The sequence below is a fragment of the Mus caroli genome, unplaced genomic scaffold (genome assembly GCF_978045245.1).
Source record: "Mus caroli unplaced genomic scaffold, Mus_caroli_1 scaffold_13, whole genome shotgun sequence".
Taxonomy (NCBI): Eukaryota; Metazoa; Chordata; class Mammalia; order Rodentia; family Muridae; genus Mus; species Mus caroli.
Genome location: NW_028227268.1, coordinates 77166265 through 77187750, shown reverse-complemented (window position 1 = coordinate 77187750; position 21486 = coordinate 77166265). Strand labels below are relative to the sequence as shown.

At 45.9% G+C, this 21486-nt stretch overlaps 1 protein-coding gene across 3 annotated transcripts in view; it reads left to right on the top strand.

Moving 5' to 3' along the window:
- Positions 1-21486, top strand: part of Adam19 (ADAM metallopeptidase domain 19) — a 90987-nt gene that overhangs the window by 51112 nt on the left and 18389 nt on the right. For all 3 annotated transcript variants that reach the window (XM_021177258.3, XM_085830089.1, XM_085830088.1), the window contains 7 exons: positions 5203-5395; positions 6083-6148; positions 11215-11286; positions 14180-14346; positions 16014-16098; positions 18019-18158; positions 20307-20484. In XM_021177258.3, coding sequence (XP_021032917.1) covers positions 5203-5395; positions 6083-6148; positions 11215-11286; positions 14180-14346; positions 16014-16098; positions 18019-18158; positions 20307-20484 — 901 coding nt within the window. The remainder of the gene's footprint in view (positions 1-5202; positions 5396-6082; positions 6149-11214; positions 11287-14179; positions 14347-16013; positions 16099-18018; positions 18159-20306; positions 20485-21486) is intronic.

Genomic DNA, 21486 nt, shown 5'->3' with positions numbered 1-21486 from the left:
GATTCCATGACAGGCTTCAAATTGGCTGAGGATAAGGTTGGGCGGACCCCTCCTCTGCCATCTACCAGGGAACTTGGATTCCACAGACAGGTTAGATGCATCCTTGTTGATGTTTGGTCTTTTGCTATGCATTGTAATAATCTTGCTTCTTAATTTAAATCTGGTGGTTAAATAAAGATGCCAACTGCCAAAAGCTGGGCAGATGAGACATGGGTGGGGTTTGTGGTTCACTGGGCTTGGGGTCTGAGGAAAACCATGAGGGGAGAAGAAGATGGAGAGAAAAGGAAGTCACCATGGGGGTAGGTGAATCAAAAGTTTTTGTCGTGAGAGCTAGCCAGTTGGAAGTAAGAGCGGCCCCGATGGAACATTACAAATTATAAAATGGAATTATTGATAGAGAAATAGATTCAAATAGCATAGAGGGAAGATATCTGCCCAGGTCTAGTGCTAACTAAGGCTTATTATAATAATTAAATTTGTGTGTCTTTAATCAAGGAACTGAATGATCAAAAGCAGGGCAAAAACCTCTGGTTGAGATTAAATATTTTTCTACAACAAATTGGTGCCCAATGTGGGTCTTGAACCCACAACCCTGAGATTAAGAGTCTCATGCTCTACCAACGGAGTTAGTAAAATTAAAAAATAATGCTTCTCTGTTGCCCCAAACCATTTTGCTCTAGGAAACTGTCCTGCTGATCACTGTGGGGACTCAGAGTTAAGTTGGGGCAGAGTTGTTTTGTTTTTATCCAACAAAAAAACCAAAGCTATACTCATGAAAGCTAACATGGGGTAGAATTTCAAGCTGCTCTGAGCAGTCAGCCTGTCTCCTTAGAATGTGGGGCTCCCATGGGAGAACTAATGGCAGGTTGTGAGAGCTAACTTGAAAATGAATGTCATACTGCTATGAGAAAAAAGTCTCTATAAACATGGGCTTCCATGGGAGAACTGATTACAGCTCAACCTAGCACATTATACAATAAGTGAGGGGGAATTTAAATTCAGTTGAATGAAGAGAAGGGTATTAAATAAATTTACTTGAAGAAAAAGGGGGATATAAGTATATTTATCTACAGGAATACTAATCTCCAAAGAAGGGAGAGAAAATGAGAATTAATATAAATGTTTGAAGGGTATATAGATAAATAAATCCAGGCCTTTAATCTTAATACTTGGAAGATAAAGGCAAGGACAGACAGGTTCCTTGTGAATTTGAGTTTGAGGCCAGTCTAATCTACAAAACAAGTTCAAGTTGTCCTGGGCTATACAGAGAAACCCTGTCTTAATACATAATAATAACTGTTTTTAAAATGTTTTAAGTTATCAAAGATATTAATCTCTAAAGAAGAGAGAAAGATATGGAAATTGATTTCGATGTTTTCAAGGGTACATAGATAATGAATAAATAAATCCAGGCCTTTGATCTCAATACTTGGGAGACTAAGGCAGGGACAGATAAGTTCCTTGTGGGTTTGAGACCAGCCTAATCTACAGAGCAAATCCAGGTCAGCCTGATCTATACACACATTAAAAAAAATCCTGTCTCAATAAATAATAATAATCATTTTAAATTGTTTTCATTGTTTTAAATTATCAAAATGAGGGTGGTTATAAGTGCTCTCTCTGGTTGTGATGGCATTACAAATCCTCTGTGAGAGAAGTCAATCTAGAGCAGACCTAAATTAAAAAAGAGGCTGCTAATTGGATCAGTCTATACTCTTTTTTTTTTTTTTTTTTTTTTTTTGCCTCTGCCTCCCGAGTGCTGGGATTAAAGGCGTGCGCCACCACGCCCGGCTCAGTCTATACTCTTAATGATTTCAAATTGCCGGACCAAAGGCATGCTATGATGGCTCAGCCGTTGAGAGTTAGGCTCACAGCCAAACATATAAGAGTTCAGTTCCCATCCCTAATTAATGTTGTATAATGTTTGAATAAAGTAATTGGAGTGAGCTAGCTGGCTGTCAGGCTTCCCCGGGAGGACGTACCCCTCTGCTCCTTTGGAAAATGAGGGCTTAGCATCTTGGTGATCTTCTCTCTATTGCTGCACCTACAACCAACATCAATCAACACATCCTGGCTGGCCTCACTTGAGAGAGTCACTGCTGCCATCACTGTAGCCATAGGCACAGTCTTGATGACAGAAGATGAGGTAACAGAGAACTGCCCACTGGACATCTTCCTACCTCCATTGACAGTTGTGAAGTCGTGGGTAGTGAATGCTCACTGAATGGGGGTATCTTTCTGAACCATTCTCCAGGTCTATTATGAAAGATGATAAAAGGTCAGGGTGAAGGTTGTAGGATGAGGAACCAGATTGCTGAAGCTCACCCCTGTTTTTAACTCTTTACTACTTGTGTGAATTTGGGCTGGTCGTGGGAAAAATATTTGTAAGGGTCAGAGAAGTTAGTTAGAAGTTAGCTCTCATCAGCTTGGTGCCCAGTTCATAGAAAAGCTCAATAAGTTATAGCTACTATGATGATAATTACCAGCCCTGCTGCCAAGTTCCAATGGGTACTTTCACTGATTCCTACGGGGAACTTTCCATTCACTGGGTGTAATATTGGTGCACACAGGATCACCAGCCAGTCTGTGGTCCACATCATTTAGTGGCCAATATTATAGTCACTAGAGGAAGCTGGGGTGGTGGGCGAGGCTCTGGTCAGCTGGGATGAAGAGATAGCTTGGGAACAGGATGCCAATATTGCCCTGGCCTCAGTTCTTTCCTGTGCAGAGTAGGGAAGTCGCTGTGATCCCTGCTCTTTGCCCTCCACCCTAGCTGTTAAGGGAACACCTTAGGTGTCTCACCATAGGCCAGATGGCGGCTGCTGTGTCAGCCAGGATGCAGCCAGGAAGTTGATAGTCTTCCTGGTACTGGAATGAGGTCAGCGAGGGATGGGGTCAGGAAAGGTCTACTGCCCACCAGAGTCTGTGATGTCTGTCCCAAGAGAATCACGAGCTCTTATTAAAGGACAAAACCTGGGTGGGCATCCTGAGAGGGCAGTGGTGGCTGGAGGTTGAGTGGCCCAAGAAAGAAGCACTGCCACTCATGGTGCCAGAGGCTGAGAAGGTCTTTGGTTTGGAGATAAGGTCCTGAGTGACTTGTTGCCAGGGTCCTGGGGATTCAGTCCTGGGCTCATTGTTCCCAGAATCTGGAACCCACTTCTTGGCTGTCTTCTTTATCTCTCTGTGTGGAAGGTGGCAGTTTGGAGAGTGGGTCGGAAGGACAGACTATATTTACTCATGACTATAGTTGATGATGCCAGCAACACTCTTCAGAAGTGTGGCTGACTGTTGCAGGGTTCCCAGTGGGAGATAAGATGACAGAGAAGGCATTTGGCCCCCTTCCATCCTCAGACACAGTTTACTGAAAGGTAATTAACCATGAGACGCACAGTTGGCAGACATTACTGTCTTTTCATTCCTACATCACAGTGTTAGGTTGGCACATCATAGATCTTAGTGGATAAGATGACAGGGAGCTACCCTGTGGGCATCTCCCCACCTCTCTTGATAATGGTGAAGCCAGAGGCAGTAAGTGCTCACTGAACTTTGAGAGCCACAGAGGCTTCAGTGGTACAGTACCCTAAGCAGTTGCATCTAATCCGTGGGTGTCTGCCAAGGCTCAGGATAGGTCATGGGTCACAGTGACTACACCCATTCTCAGCCTGTTCTTCACCAGGGCAGGCAGCTTGGCTTGTTCATATTCCATCCTTAGCAACTACCATGGTTGTAGATGCATAGCTAGAATGGCTGCCTTCCTGCCAACCATGAATAGTTATTTCTCTGTGCTCCTGCATTCCACCTCTGTAGAGTTAACCAATTATAGATCAATTATTTTAGAAAAAAAAGTTTTGATCATATATGTTTTTTCTTGACCTTAGTCCCTAAATAATATAGTATATGTAACATATCTTTACATTTAAAAATATTATTTGTTTATTTGTTTGTTTGTTTGTTTAATGTGTGTGCTCCTGAGTGTATGTTTGTGCACCATGTGTGTGCAGTGCCTGTAGAGGCTAAGAGAGAACATCAGATTCCCTGGATCTGGAGTTAGAGGCAGTTTGTGAGCTGCCTGGCATGGGTGCTAGGACCAAACTCAGATTTAGAGAAAGAGAAGCAAGTGCTCTTAATTGCTGAGCCATCTCTCCAGGCCCAACATTTACCTTTGTTTATTTGTTTGTCTGTCTAGTTGGTTGGTTTTTCAAGATAGGGTTTCTCTGTGTAGCCCTGGCTGTCCTGCAACTTACTCTGTAGACCAGGCTGGCCTCAAACTCACAGAGATCTGTCTGCCTCTGCCTCCCAAGTGCTGAGATTAAAGGCATGCACCACCACCACTCCTGGTTCAGCATTTACATTTTATTTGCTATTATAAGTAACCTAGAGGTGATATAAAATATACAGAAAAAAACAAATAGGTTATACATCAATAGCACACCATTTTATACATGGCTTGGAGTGTCTGGCATTTTTTGTTTCCTTGGGAGTCTGGACCCAAGTCTCTATGGATACCAGCAACAAGACTATTTGTGTTTGAATGATATCTAGAACCCAGTGAAATCTCAGTGAGTGAAAAAAAAAAACAAAAACCAAATAACCCAGCACTATCTTTGAGTTCAGTACTGGATGAAAGATTGTTCCATGTGGTTAGTTGTAGGTGTCACCTCACCAGATAGCTGCTGGCACGGGGCAGTTGATGGGTAGGAATGCTTGGCTCCCAGGCACAAGGACACTTTACTCAAGAGCCCCGTGAGTTAGTACGTTATCATTTTTATTTTAGGGATGAGGAGATTGAAGCTCGGGGTCATGAGATGTTTCTTGAGGAACATGTGACCTTTGAGTGCCACAGCTAAATCTAGAGGCTGGCTATCTAGCCGGCAGGCCAGAGTGCTTCCTCTGATCACATGTTACTTTTCCAGGGCCTATACAGTTTAATGATTGTCTATGGGGTCTACGATTGTCATGGGTCATGCCTGATTTGGTGGCCTTTAGGGGTCCCAGACTAAAGCCTGAATTTAGGGAGGTCTAAAGTGCTCTTGAGATTCTGTGCCCCACAGTGTATTTCTCTACAGAGGGTCTAAACTTACACCAGGCCTTCCCAGAGGGGCTCATGGCCCAGTAGAACGTGAAGAAGCATGGAGCATTTGAATCTGCACAAGGGACTTTTCCGGAAGCATTGACCAGAGCTTCCATTTCTCTTATCCACAGAGGACTGATTATAGTGAGAAGTAACCTCAGCTACATCATCGAGCCCGTCCCCAACAGTGACAGCCAACACCGTATTTACAGATCTGAACATCTCATGCTGCCCCCGGGGAACTGTGGGTTCGAGCACTCCGGGCCCACCTCGAAGGACTGGGCCCTTCAGTTTACACATCAGACAAAAAAGCAACCTCGCAGAGTGAGTTTTCAGGTTCCCAGTGGAGCTGGCAGACTGGAGCCTGTCCTCTCTGCACCCTTACTTTGGTTCCAGGGGTATTTCTAGATTGAGAAAGAAGGGTAAGAAAGAGGGAAAATCCCACCTCTCTCTCTCTCTCTCTCTCTCTCTCTCTCTCTCTCTCTCTCTCTCTCTCTCTCTCTCTCTCTCTCTCTCAGTATTGTTGAGTGAGATACCTTTGTAAGAGAACCACTGTTTATATTTAAAATATTCTAAGATACTGGTTTAAAACACTGTGTAAGGTTAAAAAAATGTTACTTCCCCTCTTGGAATAGCTATCTCATCTGATGTACAATATGTGTTTTGTTCACACTTAGAACGGAGGTCTGTGGTCTCAAAGTTACTTGGGAACTAAGCTGTCGGCATGTTCCCTTGTGGGGTGCTGGCCTCAATTTTGCCTGTGCTAGCCAGTTTGGCTTCTTTATTTTTTGAAACTAGAGGATTAGATCCCATGGCTCAGAAAGGCCTTGAGTAATAACCCATTGCAGATGGAGATGGTGGGCTGCAGCCAGGACTGTCCCAAATGCCTAAATGTAAAAGAAGTAAAAAGGTCACAGCTTATTAACCAGTGTGGTTCTCAGCTGCTTTGTGGGATGAGCTGGAGCCAGCCATTTCTACTGCACTGACCTGCTTCTGTCTCTTCTTGTCCAGACAAAACGGGAAGATTTACACTCCATGAAGTACGTGGAGCTTTACCTGGTGGCTGATTATGCAGAGGTAAGGGGTCAGCAATGGATTTCAGCAAACAGAAAACAAAACAAAAAAGAAGAAACAGACAGACAGACAGACAGATGAGTGGAAAGCATCCACTCATCACATTCATCTTTTTCTAGTTTATCATATAAATTTGACCTTAAATCTGACCAAGGGCTCTTCTAGCCATTTTCTATTTTTGGCCGTGAGCCTAGCCTTTAATGGCTGAGCCATCTCTCCAGCCCTCTTCTAGCCATTTTAAACAGTAAGGAAAAAAAAGAAAACAGCAAAAAGCCAAGGAAAGGCACTCCCAGGACAGCCACGGAAGCACGGGCTTTGCTCAGACTGGATCTCATGGTCCTACGGTTTGGATGCTTTCTCTTAGGACTGTCTGTAATCCTTCAGAAAATCCTGTAGACTTCTGTTTTACAAAGGTGTCAGGTGCCTGCCGCATCTGGTCAGATACAGTCTTCTTACATGTGTATCTATTTTTATAACCATGTTGGTGCTTCCTAAATGTCCCCAGAGGAGCAGCATCTGTGGCACCTGGGAACTGTGAAAAAATGCAAATCTCTGAGCCTCACTCCAGATCTCTCAAACCCCAGATCATCAGGGTGGGGTCCCACAACCCATGGTTTCATAAGACATCGGATTGGTTTTGATGTATAGCGGGTAAGCTTGGGAAACACCGGCCTAAAAGAGCAGGATAGTCTCTTGATTCACTTCCCTCGAATTGGACAGGCCCCGAGATTTCACAGACACCTGTCCACCTGGCCCAGTCATTTGTCTCACTTTTTCAGGCAACTTCCTGATTTTTTTTCTGTGCCGTTCCAACATAGTGCTTGGCATCAGGATGCAGCCGTGAGCCAGAGCTGCTCTTGATTCTGAACTTTGCTGTAGAAGCACAAAACCCTTATAGTTCTAGGCATGGTAGCCACTGAAATGGGCCCTTGGTGATGCTTAAAATGCACACAGCAGATCTGGTGTGGTTTAGAGCCTTGGTAGACCCTCTCTGATGTGGTGATGCCAAAGATGGCAGGTGGCGTGTAAAGAAAGCTTGAATGGAGTCTTATCCTAGAGTCCAGGAGTTCTGTTTCCTCCTGGGAGCCTTCCATGCATCCACCACCCATATTTCCATTAACCATGCATTACCTTCAAGTCCCATACTGTGTCATGTGACATGACCACAGCCAAACACACTTTCCTGTGCCCTGGCTGAGCACTGCAAAACTCTCTGTTCTCCATGAAAGTGGGGGTGGGGCTCATCACTGTGTCATGGTCTCCTGTCCTCTCTACTTCGGGCTACCAGCTTCCCCAGTGGCCTCTTTCTATGCAGCTCCACAGTGTGGGTCAGGGGCAATGCCAGCGGGTGAGAGAGTTCTAGCCCAGGTTTGAGAGCTTATTTTCAGAGCTAGAGGTAGGAAGGGAAGGACCTTAAGCCTTCTTTGTTAAAGACAGGAGGAGTTCACTGGGCAGAGAAGTGGAGGTGAAGGGCTTTCCAGGGAGGGAACATTGTGGTTACTTTCAAAAGAGTTTAGCCTTCTTAAGCTGATGTTGGCATTGTATTTTTTTTTCCCTTCCCAGCAGTCAGGAATGGGTGGGTTCTAGGGTTTTTGTTTTCTTTCTACAGATTGATGTGTAGATGAGGGAGCAGCAACAAAGGTTGGTTTCAAAGCCAGCCAAGTACCCCACTCAGCCCCGCCCCATAGCGGGCACCTTTGGCTCTCTGTATTGTGAAGGTTCCTGGGGAAAAGCAAGGTCTTTTCTCCCAGAGAGTTCTCCATTTAAGCTTTGTATCTTGTATTGTCTGATACAAGGTCTTTCGTCATTTTTCCTAAGATTGTTCAGATAAAATGTCCTGAGACTCTAATGGAGTGAGGCACTTAGAAACCCCGTTGTGCCGGGCGTTGGTGGCACACGCCTTTAATCCCAGCACTCGGGAGGCAGAGGCAGGCGGATTTCTGAGTTCGAGGCCAGCCTGGTCTACAGAGTGAGTTCCAGAACAGCCAGGGCTACACAGAGAAACCCTGTCTCGAAAAACCAAAAAAAAAAAAAAAAAAAAAAAAAAAAAAAAAAAAAAAAAAAGAAACCCTGTTGCTCCAGTTTAAGGGAGGAGTATTATTCTTTTGCCCAGTGGGTTCTTGGTGCAGGGTTTTACCTGTGAGTCTCCAGCAGGCACAGACCAGTACCCCGGAGCTCTTGTCTCTAGCTGCATATGTATCAAAAGATGGCCTAGTCGGCCATCACTGCAAAGAGAGGCCCATTGGACTTGCAAACTTTATATGCCCCAGTACAGGGGAACCCCAGGGCCAAAAAGGGGGAGTGGGTGGGTAGGGGATTGGGGGGGTGGGGATGGGGGACTTTTGGGATAGCATTGAAAATGTAAACAAGGAAAATACCTAATAAAAAAATAAATTAATAAAAAAAAAGAAGAAGGAGAGGAGGAGATGGGGAGTGGTCTGTTGCTGGGTAGCTAGACTCCCAGCAAACCAGGCAAGAAAAGGCTCTATTTGAAGGTGCCATCATGGCTGTGGGACCACCCAGAGGATCTTACTGATGCAGGGGAGTGAGGTACCCTATAAAAAGCACCAGTCAGTCACATAGGCATCCTCACCCCCTTAGCTACAAGTCACCCCCATGACTCGTACCTCTTGCTGAGTGAGGGATCTCTCAGTTCTCAGGGTCATGAACATCTCTCAGCTGTAGGCTTTGAATGATTCATGTCGGGGTTGGAACAGGCCAGGCAAGATTTGCAGCCCAGACCCGCTGGCAGAAATATATTCCTGGTCATTAATCTGAGTGTGCAGGAAGATGAATCAAGGGAAGGATGTAGTATTTGTGATTTATCACCTGGTGCTGATACACAGCCGCTATCTCTGGGCTCGGAACTTGCAGCAGCCAGAGGGGTCTTCGAGTGGGAAAGCAAGCTCTGGGCAGTGAGGTTGTGCTATTGGCATCTAGAGAGAGCTGTCGGCAGTAAGCAAGCAAGCAAGCAAGTAGTGGCTCTCTGCCTGGGCCAAGATCGAGGTGGGAGCTTCTGGGATGATTCTCAGCATGTCCATCCATTCTGTAGGCGAGGAGGAGTGGATCCTGGCACGTTCCCTCATTTATTAAGTGAAATAGAATGCAATGGGAGCAAAGAGGGGGGCTTACGTTGGGGGAGGGGAAAGAATGGGTTTAGACATAAGGCTGTAAAGGATTTTGGTGGTACCAGCAGGATGTAAGATATCTGGGAAAGGCTGGCCTACCGTGTAATATGACCAGGGTTGCCTCAGAAAGGGTAACACTGAAGCACATATTTCTTAAGACCGGAGGTTGTAAACTACAGCCCATGTGAACCTATCACATGTTCCTATGAGTATTATTCTGGAGCATTTGATTTATGGTATCCTGGAAGCTTCTAAGCCACCAAGGAGAACTGGGTAGCTGTGCTCCACCAAGGCAGAACTGAGCAGCTGTGCTCCACCAAGGCAGAACTGAGCAGCTGTGGTCCACCAAGGAGAACTGAGCAGCTGTGGTCCACCAAGGCAGAACTGAGCAGCAGTGGTCTACAATCATGTGGTCTACCAAGCCTCATCGTGTTTACTCAGTAGCGCTCTGTAGAATAAGCTTACCAACTCCTGCTTCAGAGTCTTCTGGAAAACATGACACACTATGGTTTCAACTATGGTGGCCTCACTGGGCCTTACTGTTTGAGGATAGGATTAATATATTTGGAAGCCAGAAATCTCTCCCCAATGCAGTCATAAATGTTTACTAAGTAAGTGGAAAGACTCTTGCCACAGGACTAGTTTAGAAGTCGAGAGGTCTTGGTAATAAATAGAAACTTCTGGATTAAACAGTTTGCAAAGGTCTATGCAACGGGATTCTAGAATTTACCTCTGTAGGAGATAAGGATAGCAATGGAGTTCTTTTCTGGTGAGTGTCGGTTCCAAAGAAGTCAAGGACTGTTGCGGAATCAATACAAGAGAGAGGAAGTGGTGTGCCAGAGCTGGGAGTCAGCCCTTGCCAAACCAATACTCTAGGGCATCATCTCATTTGGGTAATTCTGGAGGAGCTGGAGGAGGAAACCTGTGACGGCTTGAATACGGAATACCCACCTAACAGTACATTCACTAGCGATCCAGATTCTGGTCAAAATGACAGCAGACAGGGCATGGCTATCATTTAGGGGAGGGGGAGGTTACAGTTCTAAAATCTTTTCATCTTCCCATCCTGACAATTTCCCTACTTCCTTATTGAAGGTGAAAGAGGTCTGTCCTTTTCAGACAGAAGTGGTAATACAAAGCCTCCTAATGGGACTTTAGGCAGACATTCTAATCAAGTACAGCACACTCTTCTCTCCTATGCTCCATTAGCGATGTCTGATTTCACAGTGATGATGAAGTCAAAGAATCTTTCTCGCCGAAGAAGGCACTGCCTCTTGGAATCCGTGTGGAAGGCAAAACCTGTTGCTGATGCCACATGGCCCTGTTGGCAGCACCCTCTATGTGACATTTGCATGGCCCCCTACTGCAGTTAGTCTGTGCAGGTTCTCAGTGAGCTTCTTAGCTCTTTTAAATTGTGTCCTTCTTTCTTAAGTAGAGGATGTGTTGTTATGGTTATTTCTGGCTCTCCCTCCACTGTGACTGAAGCTCTTGTAGGGTGTCATCAAGACCTGACATCCGTATGCCCCTTTTGTGCTAAGCACCACAGCTTGTCCATAGAGCAGTTTAGCAACCATTAGATCAGTGACAACTGACCACATGTAGGAGAAAGCCTTATAAGATGTGTGATGGTGGCTTCCTATTGGGTTGATGAGCAAAGCAAAGAGACCAGTCCCTCTTCTGATCGATCAGTGAGCTAGCTGGAAGCATTGTAATATAAAGGCAGGAAAATAACTACCTGAAGGGGCTGGAAGAAGATAATCACATCTGCTCTGTTTGCTGCCTTGCCCTGGGAGTTGGAGGTAGCCAAGATAGCTCTCACTCAGGTTCTTTCTGCTGAGAGCCATGGGAAGGGCTATTACTGAAAAATGACTGCACACGGAAGACCCTTGGGTGAGAGCTGTGGAGAGGTCTGTCTCACCTGGTTCTGTTTGTCCTGTTTAGTTTCAGAAGAATCGGCATGACCAGGATGCCACCAAACGCAAGCTCATGGAGATCGCCAACTATGTTGATAAGGTGAGACCAGGTGTGTACTTTCTGGGGGAGGTTGCTGCACCTCAGACAGTCTGCAGGGCAAGAAGTCACACACGCCTGAGCTCTTGTTGCTGATTTGGGACCCTGAGCTATCAACCAGAGGCAAAGAACTCAGCTTCTTGGGTCGGGTTTTTGTCTTTTGTTGGTTTGTGTGAGTGTTTGGGGCCTTTTGTTTTTTCTCTGTTTTAATTTATAAACTACAAGCACTGGCTTAAATCAGTGGCTTTCAGTTATGTTTATAGTTTTCTGATGGAAATCATGTTTCAAAAATGACATCTTGTGCCCCTGCCCATGTAAAAGTCACATGGAAGCAGATGGCTGGAAACAGACATGCGCCTGGCTCTGACCCCCTGACCTTTCTCACAAATGAAGTGGGTTTTGAGGCACACTGGGCAAGGGAGAGCCCAGTTTAAAAGGCATCGGGATGTGTTCCCTCCGGGTGAAAGCCCAGGGATTCTTTGACTTAGATGTTGAAGTGGATTGGGATCTTTCTAGGAAGACTACGAATAGCTATACTTCTTCAGTCAGGGTTGTTTAAACCATGCACTTAGGAAATTCACAGAAGTTTGAGCTGCACTAATGGGGTGTTCTCAGACCGTGAAGTATTCTATGTGAAAGCAAGTTCTAGCATAAAAGGCAGAGAACATAACTTTGCAATGGCAGCTCCTCTCCACAAGCAAAGCTTTGACGTGTTTTGGTCATGTGCCTCCTTTTAAGGGGCAGTACTGGTGGGTAGAACTAAGGTTGCATGTTTTCCACTGGCTGACAGTCCCAGCCCTGGGGTCTCTTGTCTCTTTGAGACTCTGATAACCACTTCAGGACCTGTAGAACTTTGAAGGCTTTCTTGGCCAGCTAGAGGTTCACGGATCCCAGATCTCGGGCTGGAGAGATGGTTCATCTGATAACAAATAGAAATTAGAAACTTTCAAACTGGGCGGTGGTGATACATACCTTTAATCCCAGCACTGGGGAGGCAGAGGCAGGTCTCTGAGTTCAAGGCCAGCCTGGTTTACAAAGTGAGTTTCCAGAATAGCCAGGGCTATACAGAGAAACCTTGTCTCTAAAAACCATAAACAAACAAACAAATGTTAAAAATTAAACTTTCAGGGCTTAAAAGGCAGAGTTGGTTGCTGTGGAATTACTAGATGAAAAGTTCACAGCCTTGTATTTTTTTTTTTCTCTGCCCTCAACAGCTGTGGAAAGAGGCCACTGGTATGTAACAGGTGAAAGCCAAACACTAGCCTTTCCTGGAGGGAAGGATTCTAGGGACACAGTAGAGTCCTGTGTCCAGCTCCTAACTCACCAGCAATAGCATCTCAGTGATCCTGTAACCAAACACCCAACATCTGGAAAAATGTGTTTTCCCTGGGGATACAGGAAGCTGATCCTACCGCCACCTGTGTAGCAACCATTGTCCCAGACCGACGCAGGGGAGGTGCAGGGCTTGACTGGCTGGCTCTAAGAATTTTCTTCCTGCACTGGGTGATTAGAGCCTACCTCTAAGCACTGATGAGAAATGGAAGTGGTATGTCAGTAAACACATCAAACAAATAAACAATAACAACTACAGAAAAAGCAAAGATGTGGAGGGAAAAGAGGGTAGCCGCACACCCCGGGTGTTGGTGGAAACCCTGTGCCTTGTGGATGGTCATTCTTCCAAGCCCCCAACTTCCCTCAGGCACACTCGATTTAGGGTGAGGTACATGGGCTCCTCCTAAGTTTGCTGAGCCACTTATTTGGACTGAACATTTTAGAGCTAAAACTGGAAGAACTCTACACATTTGCTGAATCAGGGGCCCAATCCACAGGCCCTGTTTTCTCTGAAGTGCAAGAAAAGCCAAGTTGACTTCCCTTAAAAAGTTCCTGAGTGAAGCAAATTCTGTGATGATAGATGTGGCAAAGAACCAGAAGCCCATCTAGACTGCAGTTTCCTGGGGGCAAGTGAAGGATGGGAATGTGTGTGTGTGTGCGTGTGTGTGTGTATGTGTGTACTTTATTATTATATACATATGATCCCAGCTCTTCAGCAGCAGATGGTCACAAGGGCCCTGGGGATATAATCTGGTTCATCTTGGCTCCAGAGTGTTTCTGCTGAGATTTTGGGCAAATGTCTCAACGCTTCTAAGCCTCAGTATCCTTCCTTCTTCATGACAAGTGCTTGATGAACAGCGGGACCACCAGTTATTAATTTTAGCTGGGAAGGAACCCACCATTTTTAGATTGGGGTGATCTAATCCTTTTGTGGCTTCTGTGTTGTGTGTGTGTGTGTGTGGTTTATTTTATTTATTTATTTATTTTTGTCACTCATGGGCTGGGGAGATGACGCAGTGTGTAAAGTATCGCTGGGTACATAAGGACCTAAGTCCCAGCACCCATCTAAAAGCCAGGCATGGTGTCATGAACCTATAGCCATGTGGCTGGTTGGGGAGGCAGGGGACAGAGACAGGCCATCCCTGCCTCTCAGGCCAACCAGTCAGGTTTAATCAGTTAGTTCCTGGTTTAGGAGAGACCCTGTCTGAAAAAATAACATGGGAAGCAACATGGACCTTGGGACTTCGTGTGTGTATATACGCACACAGAAGACACACATACGTGTGATATGTGCACACACAGGTCACATGTACATGCAACACTGACACAGTAGCATTGGTCAGGTCCATCAAAGAGCCCCTTGATGGTTAGGGTGTTGTTCCCTCTACTTTTTTTTTTAACCTCTGTTTTCTAAACCAAGATTCTCCAGTATCTTGACCACCAAAATGCATCCCTCTGAAGGTCAAATTTCCCGCTTTCTAGAGCCAGAGAGCAATCTCAGCATCTGTGCTCTGAGCTCCTAGGCCGGGTGGTGAGAGAAACTGGCCTTTCGGTGTCTTTTCAGTTTTACCGCTCCCTGAACATTCGGATTGCACTTGTCGGCTTGGAGGTGTGGACGCATGGGGATAAGTGTGAAGTTTCAGAGAATCCCTACTCTACCCTCTGGTCCTTTCTTAGTTGGAGACGCAAGCTGCTTGCTCAGAAGAGCCACGACAATGCTCAGCTAATCACGTAAGCAGCCCTTTTCTGGTTCTTTTCTGCTTTGGCTGCAGAACCCCTGCCTGCCGTAGGGGTGCGAAGTTCACCCTTCCTTTCACAGGGGCCAATGTTGGTTGTGCAAGACCCCACCCCCTTGCTCCCTGGGCCAGATAACCAGGCATTTTCAGACTCAGCACACCGTGAAAGCATGTTAAAAAGCCTAAGAATGATAACAGTCCTCTGCTGAGTTCCACGTGAGGCAATTAGCCTCGCCCGTAATCAGCTGAGCAGCTGAGGCACTTGGGAGTGAATATTAGGGGAATGAGCGGATGACTCTTGTTCACAGCTGCTAGCCTGAAACAGGCGTTCTTGAGCACCATCAGTTGACCTCCCACTGCAGGATACAGGAGATGGGTCCTCAGGTCCTTCACACCATTCTCTGGGGGTCTCAGGGCTGAAGTCCTGGGAAGGTCAAAATGGTAGACTGTAGGACCTTCGTGCTTGGTGAGAAGAAATACTGAAACATTTGGCCAAGTTCTGTGTTGACTTTCTAGCAGCCTCAGCCTCAGAAAGAAAGGAAGACTGATGGGGTCAGGGTGCTAGGTGACAGTCCCCTAAGGACGATTGGTGTGTATTAATGTTGCCTTCTAGGGTAGTTTGGGGTGGTTCAACCAAGGCACAGAGATGATAAACTCCTTTACTTGTTTGTATTTATTTATTTATTTTTAACATAGCTGAGTCAGTAATTATTTCATCCTTGATACCTTGATTTACCCTTTCATAGTAACTATGATTTCCAATATTTACCTGTCCCTAAAACCTAGCTAGACTCTCAGTGGTCACTTGAGGACTGTCCACTCACTGAGAAAGCCTTTGCAGAAACATTTGGCCTGAACTTTTGCATTGGACACTTTGAATCTGTTTACAGTACTAAAGCTTCCCCAGAGCTAAGTGCAAGTCTCCGAAATGCCAAGCAGGGCTTCATACACTCAGATCGGCATATATTGAATTTATTAAGCAAACATTTATTAAACATCCATTTACTCTCCTCGCCTACTCTGGGTGGATGAGATGGAGAAGGGATAGATTAAACCGGAAGAAACTGGCTGTTGACAGGTTAGGGCCATCATTTTGGAGCAGAGATGGAAACAGCTTAGCCCTGCACCCAGCTGCAGTTTGTGAGGCTCCCAAAGGGACTCAGCTACTTTCTTGGTCCTTGTGTGATGTGCGGATCACATCAGCCCCACAGCTGCTGTCCAGCATCCTTGCTTTTGCCCCCAAGACAACATGTCACTGATGGTAAGACCTGAGCTGCTGGCCACTGGTGGAAATAGACATGATTCACTTGGGCATCACAGCCTAGACCACACCCTTCCCTGTGACCCCTGTGTCTGGCCGTTTACTATGAATCAGGGATGGGGCACAGCTTTTCAAGCCCTGCCTTTTTCCTTTTGGATACTTTGGGCACATTCTGAGGGGGAAAGTGACCTTTTTTTGCTACTGTGAGAGGAAGTGAGAGGAGGTGAGAGGTGTGGTATCCTGAAAGAAATCCAGTTGGCTGGGTTACCAGGCTTGTCCTCTTGGGACTAATCTGGGAAGGTCAGGGGATCAGTGAACATCATGGTAGCTATTCACTCCTACCCATGGGGAACAGTTCTCTCAGCCCCCACCTGAATTACATGTCTTTTTTCTTCCTGCAGGGGCAGGTCCTTCCAAGGCACCACCATTGGCCTGGCTCCCCTCATGGCCATGTGCTCCGTGTACCAGTCTGGCGGAGTTAGCATGGTGGGTCTCAGACAAGACAATGATGTTGCGTAAGGGGACAATGGCTCCCAAGAGAGGAAGCCAGCTTTGAAAAGCCGATTTGATATTTATAGTCACAGAAGAAAAAAGCATTAAAGAGAGCAAATGTTTCAGATTAAGTTCTTAGGTTCAAAGGATAGTAGCCAGGGGTAAAATTTCATTCATCTTTCTTTGTGTTTGTTCGTAAGCAATTGTAAAAACTGGATCTCCAGATCTGTCATGTATTATTCCACAGCAGGCTGGGGGAGGCAGAGCGGGAGCTGAGGGCAGGGGAGAGAACAGAGATGGGAGGGTTTCTCAGCTGGGTCTTGAGTCCTTAGGTGCTGCATTGTGAAATGAGATCCTGTCTCAAGAGTCACAGTTAGGAAATTGCTCTCTTTTGAAATTCTGACTTGGCAAGAGTAGGGTTTTTTTTTTTTTTTTTTTTTTTTTTTCTGGTTTTGTTTGCTTGGCTATGAAGCTGTTGCTGGCCTGGAACTCGTTGTATAGACCGGGCTGGCCTCCGGCTTGCTATCTAGCTGAAAATGACCTTACGGTTCTGTTCTTCCTGATTCCATCTCTTGAGTGCTGGGACAAGTGTTGGCTAACATACCAAGTTCGATGTGGTGTTGGGATCAAACCCAAGTCTTCACACATGCTACGCCAGTACTCTACAGCTACATCCCTAGCCCCTGGATTTTGGCTTGTCACTTCTAACCTGGAAGAGATATAAAGGAAGCCTCGTCTCTCTGCTCATTTGTTATTTTATCCCTCTACCCATCATGTATTTTTATTGACAAGGTAGCATGAACGTTAAACCCCAGATTCTAGAGTCAAATTGGTTTCAAAGAGCAGCCATGTGACTTTGGAGTTAATGTGTGTCTTTAGTTGTAAAGATCATGGCTTATAATCTTAGGGTAAGAATAAACATTAAGTGAGATAATAAAAGGAATATATATATATATATATACACTTTTTGTTGTTTTTTTGGAGACTACAAAGCACTGACTATCTCAGAACTCACCCATAGACCAGGCTAGCCTCGAACAGAGATCCTCCTATCTCTGCCTCCTGAGTGCTAGTATTAAAGGCATGCGCAACCATGCCTGGTATAAACATCCATTTTGCTGCTTTTGTTCCACTGTTTGGTTTTGGGGAATGGGTCTCACTATGTTGCCCAGGGTAGTCTCAAACATCTGGGCTCAAACGACCCTCCTGCTTCAGCCTCTCAGTTGGCTGGGACTCTAGGTTTACATCGCCGTACCAGCCCTATTTGTTCTGCTGATGAAGATCACACACTGTACCAGTTTTGTCTGGGGTGGCCCTTTCTGAAGGGGTGCTCTCAGAAAGCAGTGAGTCAAGTGTCTCTGTTGCTCAACTCAAGGTGATATCCAAAAAATGCATCCACAGGTCATTTGTAGTCTGCATCTTTTAAGAACACAGGTAACAGTGTTTTGAGCATTTGCTTTTCAAATGAAGACAAGTGGCTTTAGACTTCTTATACATATAAGCAAGGTATGAAGAGCCAATATGCTCTGTATTAGGGGAGATCAATGGAGCACTGTCAGGCTCAGATAAGAAAAAGTCATGCAGGCCAGGTGGTGGTGGCACACGCCTTTAATCCCAGCACTCAGGAGGCAGAAACAGGTGGATCTCTGAGTTTGAGGTCAGCCTGGTCTACAGACTGAGTTCCAGAATAGCCAGGGCTACTCAGAAATAAAGCAAAAAAAGAAAAGAAAGAAAAGGAAAGAAAGAAAGAAAGAAAGAAAGAAAGAAAGAAAGAAAGAAAGAAAGAAAGAAAGGAAAGAAAGGAAAGAGGGAAAGGAAAGGAAAGGAAAGGAAAGGAAAGGAAAGGAAAGGAAAGGAAAAGACATGCAAAGCAGAAAGAACCCCCTGACCTCGAATTTGAAATTCTCTGAACAGGACCACTCCGAGAATGCCATCGGTGTAGCCTCCACCGTGGCCCATGAGATTGGCCACAACTTTGGCATGAGCCATGATTCTGCACACTGCTGTTCTGCCAGCGCAGCCGATGGCGGCTGCATCATGGCCGCCGCCACCGGGTGAGTCAACCTGAAGGGTGCGGGTGGGGAGAAGAGTGGGGTGAGAGGTGCAGGGTCAGCCTGACCCAAGCAGTCCTCCTAGACGGCCCCAGGGAAACTTTCAAGCTGTGGATGACAGCAGTTTAAATGATGTTTAGACGAAACAGAAGCGAGCAGATGTGTTGTGGGACGCTAAGTTCCTCAGAGAGCAGGTGATCTCAATTGACGAATAGTTTGTAATTTTCAGCTCTAAAATTGGCTTCGACATGTTTTGTTTGTTTTGTTTTTGTTTTTGACATCACCTGTGAGAGTCTTGCTCAGTCAAGTCTTGAACTTGTGAATTTAAGCAACCCTCCACGTCAGCTTCTAAAGTCTTTGGGGCTTTAAGTATGTGCTACCACACCCATATGCCCAGTTCAACCACAACCCTTGGTCTTGCCTCTTCGGGAGCTTTGTAGTTTATAGAATAAAAGGAGAAGGGGCCATCCAGTCACTCTTAAGGAATTCCATGAAACAAAGGTACTGAGACTCCAACCCTTACAAGGATTGTCTAGACCAGAGTTTTTGGAAGAGGGTTCTCTTGTTCCTGAACGCATACATCATGCCATTCTTCAGGACTTGAGCCACTCCCTGGAAGGCAATGTAGGAGGATCCTTATTACATCCCTTCATTCCAAACCACTAAGGTTTGCTATGCTTCCTAGAGAATGGTGGTTCAATGCAGCCTTCTCGTTCATAGTGCTAGTGCTTGCTCGCTACTTCCTGACTACCATGACTCCAAAGGATGGCAGTGACATGCGGGATATGACTTCACGGGCATAACTTTTGAGTTTGAGTTCATGGCTAAGCCCACCCCTTTCTCAGCCAATCCCAATAGAGTGTGTGTAGACAAATGGACGACAGCTAAATTAATGATTACTCTAGCTGTTTTTAAGTTATTCACACACTGTCGTAGCTGAATGGCTAGTAGCAAAGTCCTTGGGGACCTACTGTACTACTGAAGGAAGCCCTCAATGTTTAACCTTTCGTTGTTTTAGAGACTTAAGTGCAGGGCCTTACCAGGGTCTCTTTACAGACCCATGTTGTGACATAGCAGTTTTCCCATATCTACATCTTGTGCTGTGTTTCTCTGTGGTTTTCCTACATACATCTGTGATCTCTGATGAGTTTAATGTATAAAGCAGGCACAGTCAGAGGTTAAAAACACCAACTCATAATAAGCTAGAACATTTGAAATAGTGATGATGATAATAAAAATAGATTGGTCCATTTTCAATGTTTCAACTCAAGAGTTTCAGATCTCTGTTGACTAGGGGTAACCAAAACCAGGGCTGGCAGCTACAAATAAGGAACCGGCTGCACTTTTGATTCGTTTCCATAGGAGCAGGCGACTGTGGAGCTTTCGTACATACGCCTATGATAAAGCCCACACATTTGTGTGTTGGGCGGTAGAGTTGGCTATGAAAACAGAGATCAGCCCATGAGTGAATTAAATCTGTGGTCTTGGGCTTTCTGGTTCTGTTTTTTGTCATGAGAAGATAAATACCTATCTGATGTACTGTTCAGCTTTCAGTATGGAAACCTGTCTTTTTTTTAATTAGATATTTTCTTTATTTAAATTTCAAATGTTATCCTCTTTCCTCATTTCCCCTCCGAAACCCACCCCCATCTCATTCCCCCACCCCCACCCCTGCTCACCAACCCACCCACTCCTGCTTCCCTGTCTTGGCATTCTCCTACACTGGGGCATCGAGCCTTCACAGGACCAAGGGCCTCTCCTCTCATTGATGTCCCACAAGGCCATCCTCTGCTACATATGCGGCTGGAGCCATGGGTCCCTCCATGTGTACTCTTTGGTTGGTGGGAAACCTGTCTTAATGTACCTCTCACCCTTTACCTACCTCAGCTCCCTCACGGAAAAGACAGAAATGACTGTTCTGTTTCTCAACTGCCTTTTTCATTTTTAAGGAAAACATAACGGTGTGGCCTATTCATCATCTCATGGTTCGGGGTGAAAGAATTCTAAGTTGGTGTACTGATGAATGTCCTGGTGAGGCAGAGGGCAGGTGTAGGGTTTTCATCCAAGTGAACTAAGCCTCTTGAGTGGCAGGCAGGGCAGCAAGCTGTTGGTGTGCTTCAGCTCCGCTAACGCCTCCTTCTTCTCTGTCAGGCACCCTTTCCCCAAAGTGTTCAGTTGGTGTAACAGGAAGGAGCTGGACAGGTATCTGCAGACAGGAGGAGGGATGTGTCTCTCCAACATGCCGGATACTAGGACGCTGTACGGAGGCCGGAGGTGTGGCAATGGGTACCTGGAAGACGGTGAAGAATGTGACTGTGGAGACGAAGAGGTAAGTGTCAGGACCATACTAGAGGGAGGGACAAATCTGCATTGTCTTCAGAGCTTAAGGACATTTGAAAGCACAATGTGACAGATAAGTTCCCATCTAAAGGACAATGTGGTCGATAACTTCCTATGGAAAGGACAAAGGGACAGATGATTTCCCAGTTGCCAGCACTTCTTACACATGACTACCGAAGGCCCTCTGTGTGTCAGAGGCAGACAGCGAGTCTGCCAGGTGGACCATTTCGATGGCCTCTGCAGCTGTGGTCAGGACAGTCCTATCCAGGATCAGGGTGGAGCCCCTTTGAGCAGCTGCTCTAGCCACAGACCATGATCCCAGGGCACGTAGCTCTCTCTCCTCCTCCCCAGAGGAGCCCCAGATGGCGTCTTGGGCCCTCCAGCTGCACTGAATTTATTTCTGGAGGCCACACAGCTGGATGAGCTCATGACCATGAGCCTGGTGAGCCCTAACCCAAGCTCGTGCTGTCCAGCCCGGAGAAGAGAAGATTCGAAGGGAGTGTTGGAAGTACTGTCAGGTTAGGGGAGAGCTGCCAAGAAAAAGAGAAGCAGAACTCTTGGTGGATAGGCCTCTCCTCCTATCAGGGCTTCAGAGCGAGTATGGAGAGCACACACCCTAGCTCTGTCATCTTTATTAGAAGGATGTTTTTCTGAAGAAGAAGAAGAAGAAGAAGGAAAGCAGAACTATATTGTTTCGTGTCTATTTTTTGAAGGATGAGAAAGTTAACCCATGCTTGACAGTTAGTGAACTGTAAGCAGTGTGTAGCTATGAGACTGAGGTAGCCATGTACTCTCCATGTCGAGATGTCCTTTTGTTTTTATTTTGCACTTATTTCATGTGTGTTTGTGTGCGTGCATGTGTGCGTATGTTCCCCCTTTCCAACTTCACCACCTGGCATTCAGAGACCAAACTCGGGCTGTCAGGCTTGGCACCAAGTGCCTTTACCCACTGAGCCATCTTGTGACCTTCTTTTAAAACTCTAACCAGGGG